The sequence below is a fragment of the Medicago sativa genome, chromosome 6, assembly GCF_051527215.1.
Source record: "Medicago sativa cultivar Bolivia chromosome 6, Bolivia_mono, whole genome shotgun sequence".
In the NCBI taxonomy this organism is placed as follows: Eukaryota; Viridiplantae; Streptophyta; class Magnoliopsida; order Fabales; family Fabaceae; genus Medicago; species Medicago sativa.
The window spans coordinates 19,915,533-19,934,726 of NC_140754.1; the positions used below are offsets into that span (position 1 = coordinate 19,915,533).

Genomic DNA, 19,194 nt, shown 5'->3' on the forward strand with positions numbered 1-19,194 from the left:
ATACCCCTTTGCGAGCATTTACCATTATGCCCCTGCCTCAAGCGTGTTTAATCTGACACTGATACTTTATCCGTAATATACTGACATGTCATAAAATATTACCCATGAACTTACTTTCCATGAATATCATTCCTCTGATACATTTAACAGGTAAAATTTCCATTAGCTGACGAGCGGGATGTTACAGAAATAATAAAGGCCCTTAAAGTGGGAGGAGTTTGGTTCCAAAAGCCTTTTGAGGTGAGGCAGGCAGTGGTAGATTGTTTTTCAAGGCATGTAGAGTCGGAGGATAGGGACCGCCCAATGTTGGATGGGGGCCAATTTAAAAGACTATCCGAGGAAGAGAATAATTGATTGGTGTTGCCTTTCTCTTCACTCGAAATTGAGAAGGTAGTGAAAGAAAGTGATGGGAATAAAAGTCCAGGGCCGGATGCTTTTAATTTTGCTTTCATTATGGAGTTTTGGTATCTTATGAAGGATGGGGTGAGGATTATGTTTGATCAATTTTATGGAAACTTGGTGTTGCCTAAGAATTTTTTGTCTTATTTTGTAGTTTTGATTCCCAAAGTAGATGAACCTTTTGCTTTGAAGGACTACCGCCCTATATCTCTTTTGGGATGCCTTTACAAGCTTATCTCAAAGGTGTTGGCGACACATCTTGCTATGGTGTTGAATTCAGTCTTATCCACGTCTCAATTGACTTTCTTCAAAGGAAGGAATCTTGTGGATGAGGTGATGGTAATAAATGAGGTTGTGGACTTAGCTACGAAATTGAGGAAAAAATGTTTAATCTTCAAAGTTGGTTTTGAAAAGACGTGTGATTTCGTGGATTGGGGTTTTTTGGAGTATATGTTGGTTAGAATTGGTTTTTGTTCAAAGTGGATTGGTTGGATGAAGGCCTGTGTGTGGGGGGGAAGCATGTCAATTTTATCCAATGGGAGCCCTACGGATGAGGTGAGTTTCCAAAGAGGTTTAAAACAAGGTGATCCCTTAGCACCATTCTTATTCCTCTTGGTTGTCGAAGGTTTTAGTGGGTTAATGGAGAACACGGTAGATATGAGATGGAGATTTTGCATTTATAGTATGCAGATGATACGCTTTTTGTTGGGGAGGCAACGGTAGAGAATTTATGGAGCTTGAAGGCTTTGCTTAGAGGCTTTGAGATGACATCCAGTTTGAAGGTAAACTTTTTTAAAAGTTATTTGATAGGTGTTAATATAGATGGTGAGATTATGTACATTGCGTGTTATTTTCTCAATTTTAAGAGAGGAGGGATACCCTTTAATTATTTGGGGTTACGGGTGGGTGCTAATGTGAGGAAATTCTCAACGTGGGATCCTTTGGTGGAAAAAGTGGAGAGGAGGTTGATAAATTAGGGTAACTAATATGTTAGTTTTGGTGGGAGGATTTCCCTTATTAATGCCTTCGAAAGTGTATAGGAGGTCAGTGAAGATCCAACACTACTTCCTATAGGGGGGGTAATTTAGTGGAGCGAAAGGTGTGTTGGGTGAAGTGGAAGAAGGCTTTGAGAATGACACACTGCACCTTATAAGCCAGTTTTGGGTTGAGTTAGACTCAATATAAAAAGCTAATATGGTATCACAGTCTATCCAGTCAGGACACCCACCAAATTATCCGTACAAGACTTAAACATGGTAGTTCCTCTTCCAACTCCTGCGATTTTCAAAGCCCTCTGATTTGTCCTGATGACTGGATAATCCGGACGTGCAAATAAAACCCTTTTTTACTCGTACAATATTGAAATCCTGACAAATCAAAGGGTTGGAAGACAAACAATTTTACAACAAATATTAAAACTTTCATTCAATTCAAACATTGATTCTATAACTTGCATTTTTTCTTCTCGTTATGAAAGACAAATCTATGGTGAAAGAGAAATCTATAAGCTTTCATTCAATTCAACATTGATTCTATAAACTTTCATTCAATTCAACATTGATTATGAAAATTAACACATAATCATTTCTAGTTTCTCACAAGATCCTGGTGAAAGACAAATTTGCACACAAAAAAAAATTTCTTACACCCCTAGGGTTTGGAATTAAATTCAAAAGCACTTATAATTAGAGGATCTGAATCCCTCCGATTCAATAACCAAGTAGCTATAAACCCTAAAACAAAAAAAGAACATCATCCCAGAAGAGTTAACAAGAATGGATCAAGAAAAATAGTTGAAAATTATGGGATGACAAAACCCTAAACAAAAAAAAAAAGAGGAACCGAGTGTTGAAAATAATAGTTAGTAACAATACCTTGCTAAAAGAAGTTGGAGTTTTGGAGCCCAACGTTGATTCAACAAACAAATTTATCTCTCGCTCTGATTGAGACAGTATTTAGAGTTCAGAGAAGATACCATCGGACAGAAAATATGTTTATTTCTTTCGTTCTTGGTAGGTGGCGTTTCACATATAAGAGAGGAGAGTATAACTTTTTAGGATTAAATATCTTTGTCCCTGGCAAATTTTTATCCAATCTTTGAGAGAAATTAAATATAAAAATTTTCATCCGGTCTTTCAGTAATCTGAATCCTGGTTATTGAATTGTATCAATGTTCTTTGAATTGTATCATTCATCTCTTGGAAACTTTGAATCGATTCAACTCTATGCCTATGAAATTTTGAATCGATTCATTGTTTATCTAAAATTGTTTTGAATCGATTCAAAGTTCTTGACATTCGTCTCAATCTTCGTAGCATTCAGCTGTTATCGTGTAAGAAAGTTGTCACCAAATAGTGATACAAATATCACTACTCTTATTTTATTGGTGTCATTAATTAAGATAAAAATTTATATTTTATTTGATTTATTTTGTTTGATTTATTATATTTGCAATTCACAAACATCTAATTATATATTTTTCATGAGCATCAACATTTCACAGAAACACGTTCATAATTACGAGCATTGGCGAAATAAAAAGAGTGAAAAGGAGAGTACTAATTTTTTTTATCAATGAAAGATATATTCTTTTTTTTTTTTTGGTGGACTGGGTTTGAACCCCAAACCTTGCATATATTATGCATTGTTGATACCAACCCAGCTAAGCTCACGAGGAACAATGAAAGATATTTGTACAAGAGAATTTAACTTAAATCTAATAAATATAAGAAAAAGAATATTTATATATCGAACAGCTTGGGAAGGAAATATAAGTTTTTTTCCTGCAAGAATTGATTTTCAAAATGAAGTCAAATTAATGATCAAAAGTCAAACATAAATAATTTTTGACCAAACATATTTAACATAGAAAGAGAAATTAGTACCACAAGAATCCAATTTATTAAAAACAACAATAAAGTATTTTAAAGATTTAATGTCAAGCAACTTAAAATCATGCAAAATAAAACCAAACAACAAAAGGATCAAGTACTTTGAATAGTTTGATTTCCTAAGTTAGTCCTTGACTTTCACAAGAATATTGTTCAAGAGGTTGTTTGGCAAGCTAGAATCAACAAAGAGCCAGCTCTTGAATTTTCATTTAGCTTGTCCTTTACTAGAACACACAACAAAACCTAAAGGGAAAATGTCTATTCTTGTTTAATCTTGACCCTTGATTGCAACATTCATTGATTTAACATCACTTGGAGCATATATAATATATGATCCAACAGTGATGGTGGACAGGAGGTGCGGCAGCCCAGGGCACCACTATTTTAGAGGCACCAAAATAATTATCTTTACTTAGTAGTTTCTATTTTGGTAGTGATTTATACTTAGTGGTTAGTTATATATAGATATATTTATTTTTAATTCGGTTTAATTAATTATATTAAAAATCTATTTTTAGAGAATTTTGATTATAAATGAATCATTTGCAATAAAAAATGTAAGAAAAAAATATTGGAATAATTAAAAGGGTAAAATTTTATTGTTTCGTTCATGGCACCAAAAATCTTAGGACCGGCCATGTTCTTCTCACTGCCAGGGATGAGTGGCATGATCACATGAAGAAACAAAAATGAGATCAATTTAATCGAGTTTAATTTGGTTATGTCTCGTAATTTCAGCACAAATGATGAAAGGTTGGTCCTCGTGAGTTTAACTCAGTTTGTATGGACAATGCATAAAAATATGCAAGGTCTGGGGTTCAAACCCCGGACACCTTCAAAAAAAAAAAGGTTGAAGAAATATTTGATAGGTTAGTATTTAGGTTGTTTGGATTGATGGAACATAATGGAGCGGGACGAAATCGAACAAAATGGAATGGAGTGGAACAGAGTAGAGTGAAATAGATATTCCTTTCCACTGGTTGGTATTTTACGACCGAGTAGAACACATTTTGCTTCCGTAGTTTAAAAAATAAAGAGTAAATTACACTCCCCTCCCTAATATGGATAAACTTCTACAGAAATCAGGTAGTAACTAGTTGGTAATTAAGGAAACAAGTGACTTCATGACTTAAATCATCCCATTAACTCCATTTTGCTCACACCTTAGCAAGAAAGACGCTGGTAGGGATGCCTATTTATAGAACTACCGAGAGGGAGAGTGTGCATTCATAGATGAGAGAACCTTCAGGAACACTGGCCACCATACCTTTGGATATCAAGGAACTCTAATTTAAGTTTATGTTTCAATTACCCCTGAGGGAGTAAGACCCCATACGTACGGATCACCGTGTGATCAGCAGGTGCAACTCAGCAGGCAGAGTGATATACCGAAATCAACCAAGAGAGTAAGACCCCGCACGTAAGGATCGCCGTGCGACCAGCATGTACAAGTTGACAAAGTGATTAGGTGATCACGTCCTGACGAATTCATAACTTAGATAGTCTACATAGAATAATTGAACGCAACTTGACTGTTAATTAATTAAACAAATAAATAGAGGGGATTCAAAGAATCCTAATCGCCGCTAACATTCTACGATCATAACCGTGCATCAGACACCATACACGTGTCCTTTATTCGGCTCCTAATCACGCGTTCCATCTCACATAAGCAATTATTCTCTCACGTGCCTATCTAAGGGTGAGTTAGTTTCACCCACAAGGTATGATTCACTTTTCCCACACTTTTTACACACTCTTTCTCAGTTCCAATACTGACTTGAGCGTTAGAGTGCTAACGTACCTGCAGGCACCTTTCGTTTAACCGCAAAGACTCCTCGCCACCGTACCAGAGCACTTTCTGTCACCGTTTCCTACATCAGTTCCTCACCAGACATATCAGAGAACACTTGATTATGATTGACATACAACAAAAAATTCATATATAAAACTTTCCTAGTTATTCAAAATCACAAGCACATTTGATTATGATCGACATACAACAAAAAAATTTCTAGACAATGTATTAAAATCAAATTTATTTACAATGTCAATGTCAAAAAGTTTTTACATGTTTTCAATCACGTGGTATCACATTAATTGATGAGTTAAAAATACAAGTTTTTATCGTCGTCATGTTTTATGTACGAATGTTTTACCAGAGTTAACAACGATTAATTTTCATCAAAGAACCTTCACAGCAAATTCTCCACGCTCAATAAAAAACCTTCTATACACAAAAAGTCAAGCAACGAACCTTGACCAATTTGCCATACATATATAAAATTTTGTAAAATTACCATGTACATAAATTAAACTTTTTTTTTAAAGGAATGTACATAAATTAAACTTTATTTCACCAAAAATAGAACTTTCATTAAAAAATATATAAACTTTCAAAAAATTAGAATTTTTTAAAAAAAAAAAAAAAAACAAAGTGCGGTAGGGCGGAAATAGGAGCGTAATGCAAAGTGCAAACGTGTCTATTCACAAAAAAAATTATAGAAAGATGCATCCTTAGGTAATAAACCAATAATAGGAAATAATTCAACAGCCAAAAGAATTAGAAGGGAAGACCATAGGAATCGTCAAACTTAGAAAAAAATAGAATCCAAAACAATTATTAATTTTTACAATCATAGTAAACTCTTCAAAATTATTACAAAAAACAAAAAGACCAATTAAAATAATAACTAATAATTTTTGATATAAAATTTCAGATTTATTTTTTCTTTTTCTTTTTCTTTTTTTCCTTTGTTTCACACATGCCAGCCATGTTACCGTTGTTAAGACAAAATCAGAAAAAAGAAAGAAAAAAAAAGTTATGATATGAGTGTTAGTATGACTGCCTAGATTTGCAATTTCAAAGGGAAATCTTCATCGGGGAAAATTTATGGTTTAGTGCTTAATAAAATAATAATATTTTCCCTTCTCTTTTGGATAAAAAATAGAAAATCAGCCAAAAGTAAATTATAATGTATGCATTAAATAATAAAATCATGAAAATTCATCACGTCAGAGAACGACATATATTTCATAAACACCTCAGAGAATATTCTCATATCATTACTATAATTATAGCAATTCAGTTTAGAAGAAAAAGAAGACTGTTGTGCTGTGAGGCAAATTGATTCAATAATGTGTCATAATCGAGTTCTATTAACCGGTCATACCTGCTATTTACCTATAACAATAAAAAGTATAAAATTGACCCACAAACCAACTTATTTAACTTTTATTTTATTTTATAAAGATACAATACACCATGTATTTTAGGTTACAACATAAAGAGCCTGCAAATATCTGTTTAGGTTACAATTACAATGAACCACCAAAACAAAGGTTAAATTTGTTTCAATACCACTGAATTGGCGTTCCCAAACACAATATCTAGAAATAATATATTACAACAAGAACAACTTCAACAACTTCAACAACAACAACATGCAACAACCTTATGATGACATTTCTCAAACTTCATCTTTAGCTATCTTAGCTTTTTTGTTTGCAGAATCCTTTTGTTGCTCAATAAATTCTGGGATGGTCTCTTGTATAACCTTTGGGGATGAAAAATCAAAATCCGAAGCAGATACACCACTTGGTTGTGGATGATCTTCAAGATATGATGCTATCTCATTGCGGGATCTCAGTACTTCACCTGTAGGTGTGATGTAGTAAGAGTCCAATTTAGAATAATCATTTCTAAGCAACAAGGTTCTCTTGAAACCTTTTGGTGTCTTTGGATTGTTAGGCTTGTATTTGACCCATATCCGAGAAGAATCGTATTCGATATCAGCAGGATCATCACAGCTAAGATTAGCCTTTTTGCTACAATCAAAAGGCTCTTGTTTGAATTTATGAGTGATCTCCTCAAACTCCTCCTGTGTATCAATCACTCTAAATTTCTTGCAAAGTTCGCATTGTGCCGTATATATATCCTTCAGGTTGATCACATGTCGCTGTATCAATAATTCACCATTAGTTTATAAAGCAGCATAAGTTTAGCTCTTAGATTAAACCCAATAATGACTTAATAATCCATACTATTGATAATCCAGACAAATCAAAGGTTGGAGGAGAAACAATTTCACAACAAATATAAAAACTTTCATTCAATTCAACATTAATTCTATAAGCTTGCATTTTTTCTTCTTGTTATGAAAGACAAATCTATGGTGAAAGACAAATCTATAAGCTTTCATTCAATTCAACATTGATTCTATAAACTTCCATTCAATTCAACATTGATTCAACATTTATTATCAATATTAACACATAATCTTTTCTAATTTCTCACAAGATTAGGTGAAAGACAAATCAGCACACAAAAAAAAAACTTTTTTTTTCTTATGCCCTAGGTTTGGAATTAAATTCAAAAGCACTTATAATTAAAGGATCTAAATCCCTCCAATTCAATTAACAAGTAACTATAAACAATAAAACGAAAAAAGAACATCTTCCCTGAAGAGTTAACAAGTAAGGGTCAAGAAAATTAAAGAAAAATAGTTGAAAATTAAGGGATGACAAAACCCTAAAAAAAAAAAAGATGAATCGAGTGTTGAAAATAATAGTTAGTAATAGTACCTTGCTAGAGGAAGTTGGAGTTTTGGAGCCCGACATTGATTCAGCAAACAAATCTCTCTATTTTCTCACCAGCCACCTTTTGTGAAGTTTTTGTGAAATGAATGTTGAACCCTAATTTTCACTAGTGTTATCCATATATAGTCTGACTAAATGGGCTAGGTTTCTCTCATCTTAATGGGCCTAGTAACTTTCCCATCTCATTAAAATGTTACTACAAAATTACTTCATTAAAACCCTCAATATTACTCATACACGACCATTCTATTAATTATCCCAAGTTACTACCAATTCTCATAAATTAATTTTCCATACTCCAAAGTACCAAAATACCCTTAATATCTCTAACATCCAAATAATCAACAAATATAACACACCAAACATTTAAATAAATAAAATCCTAAAATTGGGTCGTTACGTTGTGGTATGAGGAAAATTCATTCAATGATGTGTCACAATCGAATTCTATTAACTGGTCATACCTGCTATTAACCTATAACAATAAAAAGTATAAAATTTACCCACAAACCAACTTGTTTAACTTTTTTTTATGAATATAGAGTACAACATGTATTTTAGGTTACAACATAAAGAGGCTGCAAATATCTATTTAGCTTACAATTACGATGAACCACCAGAACAAAAGTTAAATTTGTTTCAATACCACTGAATTGGCGTTCCCAAACACAATATCTAGAAATAATATATTACAACAACAACAACAAGAACATCAACAACAACAACATCAACAACAACATCATGCAACAACCTTATGATGACATTTCTCAAACTTCAGCTTTAGCTATCTTAGTTTTTTTGATTGCACAATCCTTCTGTTGCTCAAAAAATTCTAGGATATTTTCTTGCATAACCTTTGGGGATGAAAAATCAAAGTCCGAAGCAGATACACCATTTAGTTCTGGATGATCTTCAAGGTATGCTGCTATCTCATTGCGGGATCTCAGTTTTTCACCTGTAGGTGTGATGTAGTAAGTGTCCAATTTTGAGTAATCATTTCTAAGCACCAAGGTTCTCTTGAAACCTTCTGGTGTCTTTGGATTGTTAGGCTTGTATTTGACCCATGTCTGAGAAGAATCATATTCGATATCAGCAGGATCATCACAACTAAGATTAGCCTTTTTGCTACAATCAAAAGGCTCTTGTTTGATTTTATGAGTGATCTCCTCAAACTCCTTCTGTGTATCAATCACTCTAAATTTCAAGCAAAGTTTGCATTGTGCCGTATATATATCATTCTGGGTGATCACCTGTCGCTGTCACAATAATTCACCATCAGTTTATAAAGCAGCAAAAGTTCAGCTCTTAGATTAAACCCAATAAAGACTTAATAATCCATAAAATTGATAATCCGGACGTGCAAAAAAACCTTTTTTTACTCATAAAATTTTGAAATCCAGACAAATCAAAGGTTGGAGGAGAAACAATTTCAATTCAACATTTTTTCTATAAGCTTGCATTTTTCTTCTTGTTATGAAAGACAAATCTACAAGCTTTCATTCAATTCGACATCGATTCTATAAACTTTCATTCAATTCAACATTGATTATAAAAATTAAGACATAATCTTTTCTAATTTCTCACAAGATCCGGGTGAAAGACAAATTTGCACACAAAAAAAAAACTTTTTTTTTCCTTATAACCCTAGGGTTCGGAATTAAATTTAAAAGCACCTATAATTACAGGATCTAAATCCCTCCGATTCAATTAACAAGTAACTATAAACCTTAAAACTAAATAAGAACATCATCCTAGAAGACTTAAGAAGAATAGATCAAGAAAAATAGTTGAAAATTAAGGGATGACAAAACCCTTAAAAAAAAAAAAGGAATCGAGTGTTGAAAATAATAGTTAGTAACAGTACCTTGCTTGAAGAAGTTGAAGCTTTGGAGCCCGACATTGATTCAGCAAACAAATCACTCTATTCTCTCACTTGCCACCTTTTATAAAGTTTGTGAAATGAATTGAACCCTAATTTCTGACAAGTGCTATCCATATATATAGTCTGAATAAATGGGCTTGGTTTCCCTCATCTTGATGGGCCTACAAACTTTCTCATATCATTAAAATTTTACTACAAAATTACTTCATTAAATCCTCAATATTACTCATACACGACTATTCTATTAATTATCCTAAATTACTACCAATTCTCATAAATTAACTCTCCATGCCCAAAAGTACCAAAATAACCTTAATATCTCTAATATCCAAATAATCAACAAATATAACACACCAAACAATTAAATAAATAAAATCCTAAAATCGGGTCAATACACTTTGCAACGCTCAAGATATAATTGATGGATGAAGGAAGGGGATGCTAACACCCAATTTTTTTTTATCATTGTATTAAAGGAAGAGCAAAGAGGAATCACATAAAGGCCCTTAAAGTGGGAGGAGTTTGGGTCCAAAAGCCTTTTGAGGTGAGGGAGGCGGCGGTGGATTATTTTTGAAGGCATTATTTTTTTAAGGCGGTGGTAGGATCGGGACCGCCCAAGGTTGGATGGGATCCCATTTAAAAGACTATCCGGGGAAGAGAAGAATAGATTGGTGTTGCCATTCTCTTTAATCAAAATTGAGAAAGTAGTGAAAGAAAGTGATGGGAATAAAAGTCTGGAGCCGGATGGTTTTAATATTTCTTTCATTAAGGAGTTTTGTTATCTTATGAAGGATGAGGTAAGGATTATGTTTGATCAATTTCATGGGAACTCGGTGTTGCCTAGGAGTTTTTTTGTCCTGTTTTGTAGTTTTGATTCCCAAAGTAGATGAACCTTTTGCTTTGAAGAACAACCACCCTATATCTCTTTTGGGATGCGTTTACAAGCTTATCTCAAAGGTGTTGGAGGCACATCTTGCTATAGTGTTGAATTCGACCATATCCACGTCTCAATCGGCTTTTTTGTAAGGAAGGAATCTTGTGGATGGGGTGATGGTAATAAACGAGGTGGTGGACTTAGCTAAGAAATTGAGGAAAGAATGTTTGATCTTTAAAGTGGATTTTGAAAGGGCGTATGATTCCGTGGATTGGGGTTTTTTTGGAGTGTATGTTGGTTAAAGTTGGTTTTTGTTCAAAGTGGATTGGTTGGATGAAGGCGTGTGTGTGTGTGTCGGGGGTGGGGGGAGGGGGGAAGCCTGCCAAATTTATTCAATGGGAGCCCTACGGAGGATGTGAGTATCCAAAGAGGTTTAAAACAAGATGGTCCCTTATCACCGTTCTTATTCCTCTTGGTTGTCGAAGGTTTTAGTGGGTTAATGTGGCGGTGGCGTTAAACCTATTTAGAGGCTTTAAAGTTGGTAGAGATGAGATGGAGATTTTTCATTTATAATGTACGGATGATACCCTTTTGTGTCAGAGAGTCAACGATAGAGAACTTATAGACCTTGAAGGCTTTGCTTAGAGGCTTTGAGATGGCATCCGGTTTGCAGGTAAACTTTTTTAAAAGTTTTTTGATAGGTGTTAATATAGATTGTGAGTTTATGTACATTGTGTGTAATTTCATCAATTGTAAGAGAGGAGGGACACCCTTTAATTATTTGGGGTTACCGGTGGATGCTAATGCGAGGAAATTCTCAACGTAGGATCCTTTGGTGGAAAAAGTGGATACGAGGTTCATAAATTGGGGTAACAAATATGTTAGTTTTGGTGGGAGGGTTACCCTTATGAATTTCGGAAGTGTAGAGGAGGTTAGTGAAGATCCAACGGAACTTCCTACGGGGGAGGGGGGGTACTTTAGGGGAGCGAAAGGTGTGTGGGGTGAAGTGGAAGAAGGCTTTGAGAATGACACACTACACCTTATAAGCCGGTTTGGGATGAGTTAGACTTAATATAAAAATCCTAATATGGTATCACAGTCTATCTAGTCAGGTCACTTAAACATGGTAGTTCCTCTTCCAACTCCTGCGCTTTTCAAAGCCCTCTGATTTGTCCCGATGTACGAATAATTCGGACGTGCAAAAAAACCCTTTTTCACTTGTACAATTTTGAAATCCAGAAAAATCAAATGGTTGGAATAGAAACAATTTCACAACAAATATGAAAACTTTCCATTCAATTCAGCATTGATTCTATAATCTTGCATTTTTTCTTCTTGTTATGAAAGACAAATCTATGGTGAAAGACAAATCTATAAGCTTTCATTCAATTCAACATTGATTCTATAAACTTTCATCCAATTCAACATTGATTATGAAAATTAACACATAATCTTTTCTAGTTTCTCACAAGATCCAGGTGAAAGACAAATTTGCACAAAAAAAAAAATTCTTACGCGCCTAGGGTTCGGAATTAAATTCAAAAGGTCCTATAATTAGAGGATCTAAATCCCTCCGATTCAATAAACAAGTAACTATAAACCCTAAAACGAAAAAAGAACATCATCCTAGATGAGTTAGCAAGAATGGATCAAGAAAAATAGTTGAAAATTAAGGGATGACAAAACCCTAAAATAAAAAATATAAAAAAGAGGAATCGAGTGTTGAAAATAGTTAGTAACAATAATAGTTAGTAACATTGTCTCCCGCTCTAACCGAGACAGTGTTTATGTAACACCCACAACGTGGCCCAGTAACAGTGGCGGAGCCAGGCCGGCCCCGGACTTAAGCGGGATGAGTCGGACCACCGGGCTGTTACAGGATGACCCCACGTTGATAGGAGGAACCGAATCACATCGGAATGAGAGGGATCCGGAGGCCGTGTAGGTATGGGACTACATGGTTGAAGGAAGGCTTATAAGAATTGTTAGGTACTACCCATATCAACAAGATGCATCTTCTTTTCGGGAGCTCAATCCATAGGAACTCCATAGTTAAGCGTGCTTGGCTTGGAGTAGTACTAGGATGGGTGACCTACCGGGAAGTTTCCCGGTAAGCATGTGAGTGAGGACAAAGCATGTTGAAAAGACTCGTGTTGGTTTGTGGGGTTAGTCGGCAATCCTGTAAGCAGTCTGGGATGTTACAGTTTAGAGTTCGAAGAAGATACCACCGAACATAAAGAGTTCGAAGAAGATACCACCGAACATAAAAGATGTTTATTTCTATCGTTCTTGGTTGTTTGGCGTTTTACACATAAAAGAGGAGAGTGTAACTTGATGAGTCATAATTTAGTCTATTTTTATGCATTATTTAGTTTCGTTTTATTTAGATTTAGTTTTATTTTATTTAAATATTATTTCCTTTTTGAACTATTTTACTTCAATTGCATATTTTATATTTCAGGAACGAATATATGATGGAAGGTGTCTTGGAGCAAAAGAAAGGAGTCTGGAGCTGATTTGGAGCAAAAATACAAAAGATTCGGAACAAAAATATAAAGCCCCCAAGTCAGAAGCTTGGCACGGCCCGTGCTAAGGGTGGCACGGCCCGTGCTAAGGGTGGCACGGTCTCAGGACAACTTTTGCTGCTTTTGCTTGAAGCCCAAGTTACTCTGTTTTAGTTTTACCGGAATGCCCTTGTAGTTGCTTAGATTTTAAGTCAATTGTAAAGCTATAAATAGAGTATCTCTCCATCACAAATATTCATCTTTTGTTCTTGGAATAAAAGTTCACTTTATTTTACTTAATTTTATATTCTTCTTCTTCTTCCTCTCTTCTATGTCTATAATGAACGTTAGTGAGTAGACTCTTCTTGTCTTAGGATTGTTGGATAAGTCTAATGACGCAATCCTAATCAAACCAAACCATAAATCCTAATTTTATATAAATCTACTTTCTAATCTAAATTCACCGCTTTAACATGAATTAACCATTATCAAACTGTGGAAGCGAACGCGAAGGGTTTGATAATTGTTAATTCATTATCTCAAATATCAATTCATAAAGCGAACGCGGAGCTTTGATATTCGAACAAGTGAATTTAGACAAGGATTGCGAAACATGAGAATAGTCTAGCAAACCTTGATACACATAAAGTTTCAATCTTCAAGGGTTCCAAAGGCAATCACCTATGAGAATAGGTGTGGTTTTTGGAGGAATACACTCACTGACTTCGAGAGAAGCTTTGATATGCTAAATAGAAACTTGTCTTTAGAAAATAGATCGAATATAAAATTAGAAGTTTAGGGTTTGTTTGTGAAGGATTCGTTGTTATGATAAACCAATAATCCCAAGGCTCTTTTATTTTTATTATTTTCTTTTCATTAAAAATCCAAACTTTCTACCTTTTAAACTCTTCTCTAATCCTTATTGAAAGTTAATTGAATTCATAACTCCCTGTCGGAACGATATCTTTTATTACTACTTCGGTAAATCGTGCACTTGCAGTTTTACTCATCATAACTCTTTAGGATTAAATATCTTTGTCCCTAGCAAATTTTTATCCAATCTTTGAGAGAAATTAAATATAAAAACTTTCATCCGATCTTTCGATAATCTGAATCTTGGTTATTGAATCGTATCAATGTTCTTTTAAATCAATTCATTGTTCATCTGAAATTGCTTTGAATCTATTCAAAGTTCTTGACATTCGTCTCAATCTTCGTAGCATTCAGGTGTTATCATGGAAGAGACGTTTTCTTCTACAAATCTACGAATAGAGGATATACCTTAGCAAAAACGAAAAAAGGGAATCTATGTTGATATATGATTAGTATAATTACCTTGTGATTGTGATTTTTCTAAAACCTAATTTTCGTCGGTCTTTGTTAAGATCAATTCGTTTTTAATTCAGTGACCTTGCACCTAAGAAATTAATTTGTGATAATCATATCTCAAATTTGTTAGTTTCTTGTGGTAGTGATTTCTTGCTAAATATTAGGTTTGGTTTGAAATAGTTTGTGGATTTGTGGATTATTGAGTGCAATAATATTTGATTGCTTTAACACTATTCATGTGAATTTCTGGTTCGATTTAAATTGTTTGTACACATTGTTTAGCTTGTTATCAATGACATTCATTGCAAAAAAATTCATAGTCAATAACTTTTCAAAAGAATTATGACAAAAACTTTTCGACAATAAGAAGAGAGAAAAAGAAAGTTGTCACAAAAGTTGTCACCAAACAGTGGTACAAATATCATTACTCTTATATTATTGGTGTCATTAATAAAGATATAAATTTATATTTTATTTGATATATTTTGTAGGGTTTATTACATTTTCAATTCACAAACATCTAATTATATATTTTTCATCCACACCAACATTTCATAGAAACACGTTCATAATTTACGAGTATTGGCGAAATAAAAAGAGTGAAAAGGAGAGTACTAAATTTTTTTTATCAATGAAAGATATTTGTATAAGAGAATTTTAACTTAAATCTAATAAATATAAGAAAAAGAATATTTATAGATATCACGCAGCTTGGGAAGGAAATATAAGTTTTTTTCCTGCAAGAATTGATTTTCAAAATGAAGTCAAATTAATGATCAAAAGTAAAACATAAATAATTTGTGACCAAACATATTTAATCTAGATAGAGAAATTAGTACCACAAGAATCCAATTTATTAAAAACAACAACAATAAAGTATTTTAAAGCTTTAATGTCAAGCAACTTATAATCATGCAAAATAAAACCAAACAACAAAAGGATCAACTACTTTGAATAGTTTGATTTCCTAAGTTCATCCTTGACTTTCACAAGAATATTGGTCAAGAGGTTGCTGAGATTAGCCACAGCTTCCACAGTTGTTATCATAGTTCCATCTTCACTAGAAGCTAAAGTTTGGCAAGATCGAATCAACAAAGTGCCAGCTCTTGAATTTTCATTTAGCTTTTCAGTTGAATACACAACAAAACCTAAAGGGAGAATGTGTATTTTTGTTGAAACATTCATTGATTTAACATCACTTGGAGCATATATAATATATGATCCAACAGGTGATGTGAAATTTTCTTGAAGAATCACAACATTCTTCTCTCTTCCAGGGATGAGTGGCTGGATAAGATGGAAAAAAAAATGAGATCAATTTAATCGAGTTTAATTTGGTTATGTATCGTAATTTCAGCTCAAATGATAAAAGATTGAAGAAATATTTAATGTAGAGCGCATAAATTTGCAATACCCTTGTTCTTAATATTTAGTGTGTGAGTTTTACTGTTAGGTTAGTTGAAGAGTAAAAAATTAAATGAAATCAATTTAATCGAGTTTAACTTTGTTACTAGAACTATGACCCGTGCTGATGCACGGGTCTTATTTTCATGTAGAAATTCACAATTTCACCTAAGCCAATGTTATGCTATAGTAGAATAAGTCATAATTAATAAATATAACAATAAGTCGTAAAACATAGAGTACAAAATTTATGATACATTCCAAGCTCCATTGACCCTAAAAAAATTATAATCGAATTTTGCTCCATTGACCCTAAAACATAGAGAGTACAAAATTTATAATCGAATTTTGCTCCAATGACCCTAAAAAAATAAATTAAATAGTGCATTTCCTCCATTTACTTCATTTACAAAATAGTTATGATGTCATCATTTAAAAGGAGGGTCAAATGATCAATGGTTTAATGTGTAATATTCATTTAAATATTAAAAAAGATGTTGACTTATTAATATGATGGCATACAGATTTTTATTTCCACGACAGTAAATGTCAGACCTATAATTTCATAGACTAAAATTACAAATGAAAAAGTGTTATAGTGTCAATCAAAATATTTCTTATGATGGGAGAATTATTTCAAACGATAACCTAATGAAAAATTAATTGCTCCAATTAATAACACTCCAAAATTAAAATAGAAACAATTTGTTGGGAGTTGTATCTCGAAAATTTTGGATCAGTAAATCAATAAATTTATTTTTCAGCAGCTGAAAGGGGCAGTAAACCCACAATGGTTTAAGAATTGAAATTTTCATTCAAAATTTTTAGCAAATGATGACCTTATTAATATGATTAAATAGAGATGAAAAGGTGTTATAATGTCAATCAAAATATCTCTTACGGTTGGAGAATTATTGCACAATTATTACCGCCATCATTTGCTAATTATTATACTTTACAAAACATTAATAATGTCATCATTTGCTCCATTGACCCTAAAAAAATAAATTAAATAGTGCATTTCCTCCATTTACTCAATTTACAAAACAGTTATAATGTCATCATTTGCTCCATTGACCCTAAAACATTAATGAAATTGTGCCTTTACTGAATATGTTAAGAATATCTTTTATCTGTATTAATCAGTTACTACTGATGGGAAAAAGTTTTGTTCGTAATATTTATAATGACATTGAGAATGCATGGTAAAATCTGAAAAGGTCTGCTTAAATTAAAATAGTGTCCATAATAAGGCAAAATGATGCTTCATTACAATGATAGTCAAGAACTGAAGCATCATAGTTTTTGATCGACAAAACAAAAAGAAAGCATAAAATATGAAGCACACGACACTCCATAAAAAGGGTACGCAAAGGAAAAAAAAACAGCAAGGAAAAACATTAAAATAAACTGGCAAATTCCATCAATAAACCATCCGCAACCTCCAATCCTAACCAGCAATGACAGTTAAATAGATTGTATCATTCTCTCCAACCATTGGCACACCAAGTCTGATCTTAACCCCTTCACGAAGCCTGCGAGCATCCACAAAACGCTTCCACTGCCCACAATCATGGCGTGTTGATATGGAGTAGAGCCAAAAATCAACACGCAATCCAGCCATTTCCGCAATCATCCACCAACTTGATAGAAGTAGTTCTGATATCCATCATCTTCGCAACTTCTCCTTCATAAATCAACACGTAACACGGAACATGTCAACAACCTAACAAAAAAAGACAGACGCTGTTAAATATAATGAAAACAAACGTCGTCATTGTGAGAAAAAATAACTGTATCACCTGTCAAGCAGTGATAGGACAGCAGAGTTTCAATACCACGACCTTCCATTGCCAGAATCAATGATAGAATAATGGAAGAGATTGAATTTTTTTTAAGTCGTATATTTGTGAGAAAAAATAACCGTATCACCTGAATCAAGAGGCTGAATTTTTATTTACTTGCTAGGCCGCATATATATGGTCAGAAGATATTGAGCTTTATGCTTTGTGTTGATTTTGTTTGGAAAAAAGTCAAATGATTCTGATAACTAAGGGCGCAGGAATGAATCAATGGCGCGTGATTTATCGACAATAAAATGATTTTAAGCCTACGCCGCATATTTATGGTAGGAAGAGATATAGTTTTATGCTTTGTGAGGATTTTGTTTGGAAAAAAGTCAAATGATTCTGATAACTAATGGCGTAGGAGTGAATCAATTGCCCTTGAGCTTTAATCTGCATAGGGAGTTTTAATCATGCGCAAGAGTGAATCAATTGCGTGTTAAAAGGATGAGGAAGTCAAAGGTGTGAATTAAATGCAATAGAAGAAATTCAGATCGGCTGATTAAGAAATGCACTCAATATTTCTAAATCAAGCTTGTTTGTATTAACTTTGTTTGTTGGTGCTGAACTGCCATTCAAATTTGAAATGAATTGCCTTAAACCATTTAATGAATGACAAAAAATTTGAAATTAAATGAATTTATTGCGTGTTAAAGGGATGAGGAAGTCAAAGGTGTGAATTAATTGCGTTGGAATGGGAGGGAAAAAGCTAGGTTAAAATTAGGGTTAGGGATTTGTGTAACAGCCCGATTTTCGCTAGTTTTATTTTATTATTTATTTATGTGTGTTATATGTGCTCTTATGTGATTATTTGCCTCTGTGTGTATTTTTGGTTGGGAATCGTAGAATTCGGTGTTAGAAGGGTATTTTAGTCATTTTGGACTTAGGGGCATTTTGGTCATTTTGAGGGCAGTGGCAATTTTGTAATTTTGCAGAAAGTTATTTTTTTAGTGTTTAGTGGAAGTTATTATTTTACCAAGTTACTAGAGAGGGTGTAGTAATTATTTTAATTACCGTTAAGTGACTGTTAGTGTTATATTTTACCGGTAGGTGAGTAGTAACATTTTTAAGGTTGAATTAGAAATGGGTTAGGCCCATTAAGGTTTGTGAGATAAGCCCATTAAGTGAGCCTTTATAAACTAATGTTAGTGAGAAGAGATAGGGTTACAACATTTTCATTTCATTTTTCATTTGAGAAGATAAGAGATAGAGGCTAGAGAGAAGAACAAGTGCAAGGGTTAGAGGCAAGAGGGATTCATCATCTAGGAGCTAAATTGAAGCTTGGGTTAGATAATCTTGGTGCTAGAGGTAAGAGGGTTAGATTTCAACCATAATTCACATCTTTTTCTCTTTACCCGTTTTTGTGAAATTGTTGAATTGAACCTAATTGCTTTCAAATTCGTGTTCATGTTTTGATGCAATGTTTGAGTATGTAATTTGAATGTTAATTGAGTTGTTGATGATGAAA

The 19,194-nt window shown here is 33.5% G+C and overlaps 3 protein-coding genes across 3 annotated transcripts; all 3 read right to left on the reverse strand.

The window, feature by feature from the left end:
- Window positions 1–6,560: 6,560 nt before the first annotated feature.
- LOC146913537 (methyl-CpG-binding domain-containing protein 4-like) lies at window positions 6,561–7,995 on the reverse strand. Its single transcript, XM_085720025.1, has 2 exons — window positions 7,875–7,995; window positions 6,561–7,249 (listed from the first exon to the last, which is right to left on the reverse strand). The coding sequence occupies exons 1-2, from the start codon at window positions 7,908–7,910 to the stop codon at window positions 6,761–6,763; spliced, it is 525 nt and encodes a 174-aa protein (XP_085576151.1). The 5' UTR covers window positions 7,911–7,995; the 3' UTR covers window positions 6,561–6,760.
- A 423-nt stretch (window positions 7,996–8,418) lies between these two features.
- On the reverse strand, window positions 8,419–9,859 carry LOC146913538 (methyl-CpG-binding domain-containing protein 4-like). The gene is made up of 2 exons (XM_085720026.1): window positions 9,754–9,859; window positions 8,419–9,145 (listed from the first exon to the last, which is right to left on the reverse strand). The coding sequence occupies exons 1-2, from the start codon at window positions 9,787–9,789 to the stop codon at window positions 8,657–8,659; spliced, it is 525 nt and encodes a 174-aa protein (XP_085576152.1). The 5' UTR covers window positions 9,790–9,859; the 3' UTR covers window positions 8,419–8,656.
- Window positions 9,860–15,423: 5,564 nt separating this feature from the next.
- On the reverse strand, window positions 15,424–17,506 carry LOC146913539 (homeobox-leucine zipper protein ROC4-like). Its single transcript, XM_085720947.1, has 2 exons — window positions 17,378–17,506; window positions 15,424–15,765 (listed from the first exon to the last, which is right to left on the reverse strand). Exons 1-2 carry the CDS (start codon window positions 17,504–17,506, stop codon window positions 15,424–15,426), a joined length of 471 nt encoding a protein of 156 aa, XP_085577073.1.
- Between the last annotated feature and the right edge of the window lie 1,688 nt (window positions 17,507–19,194).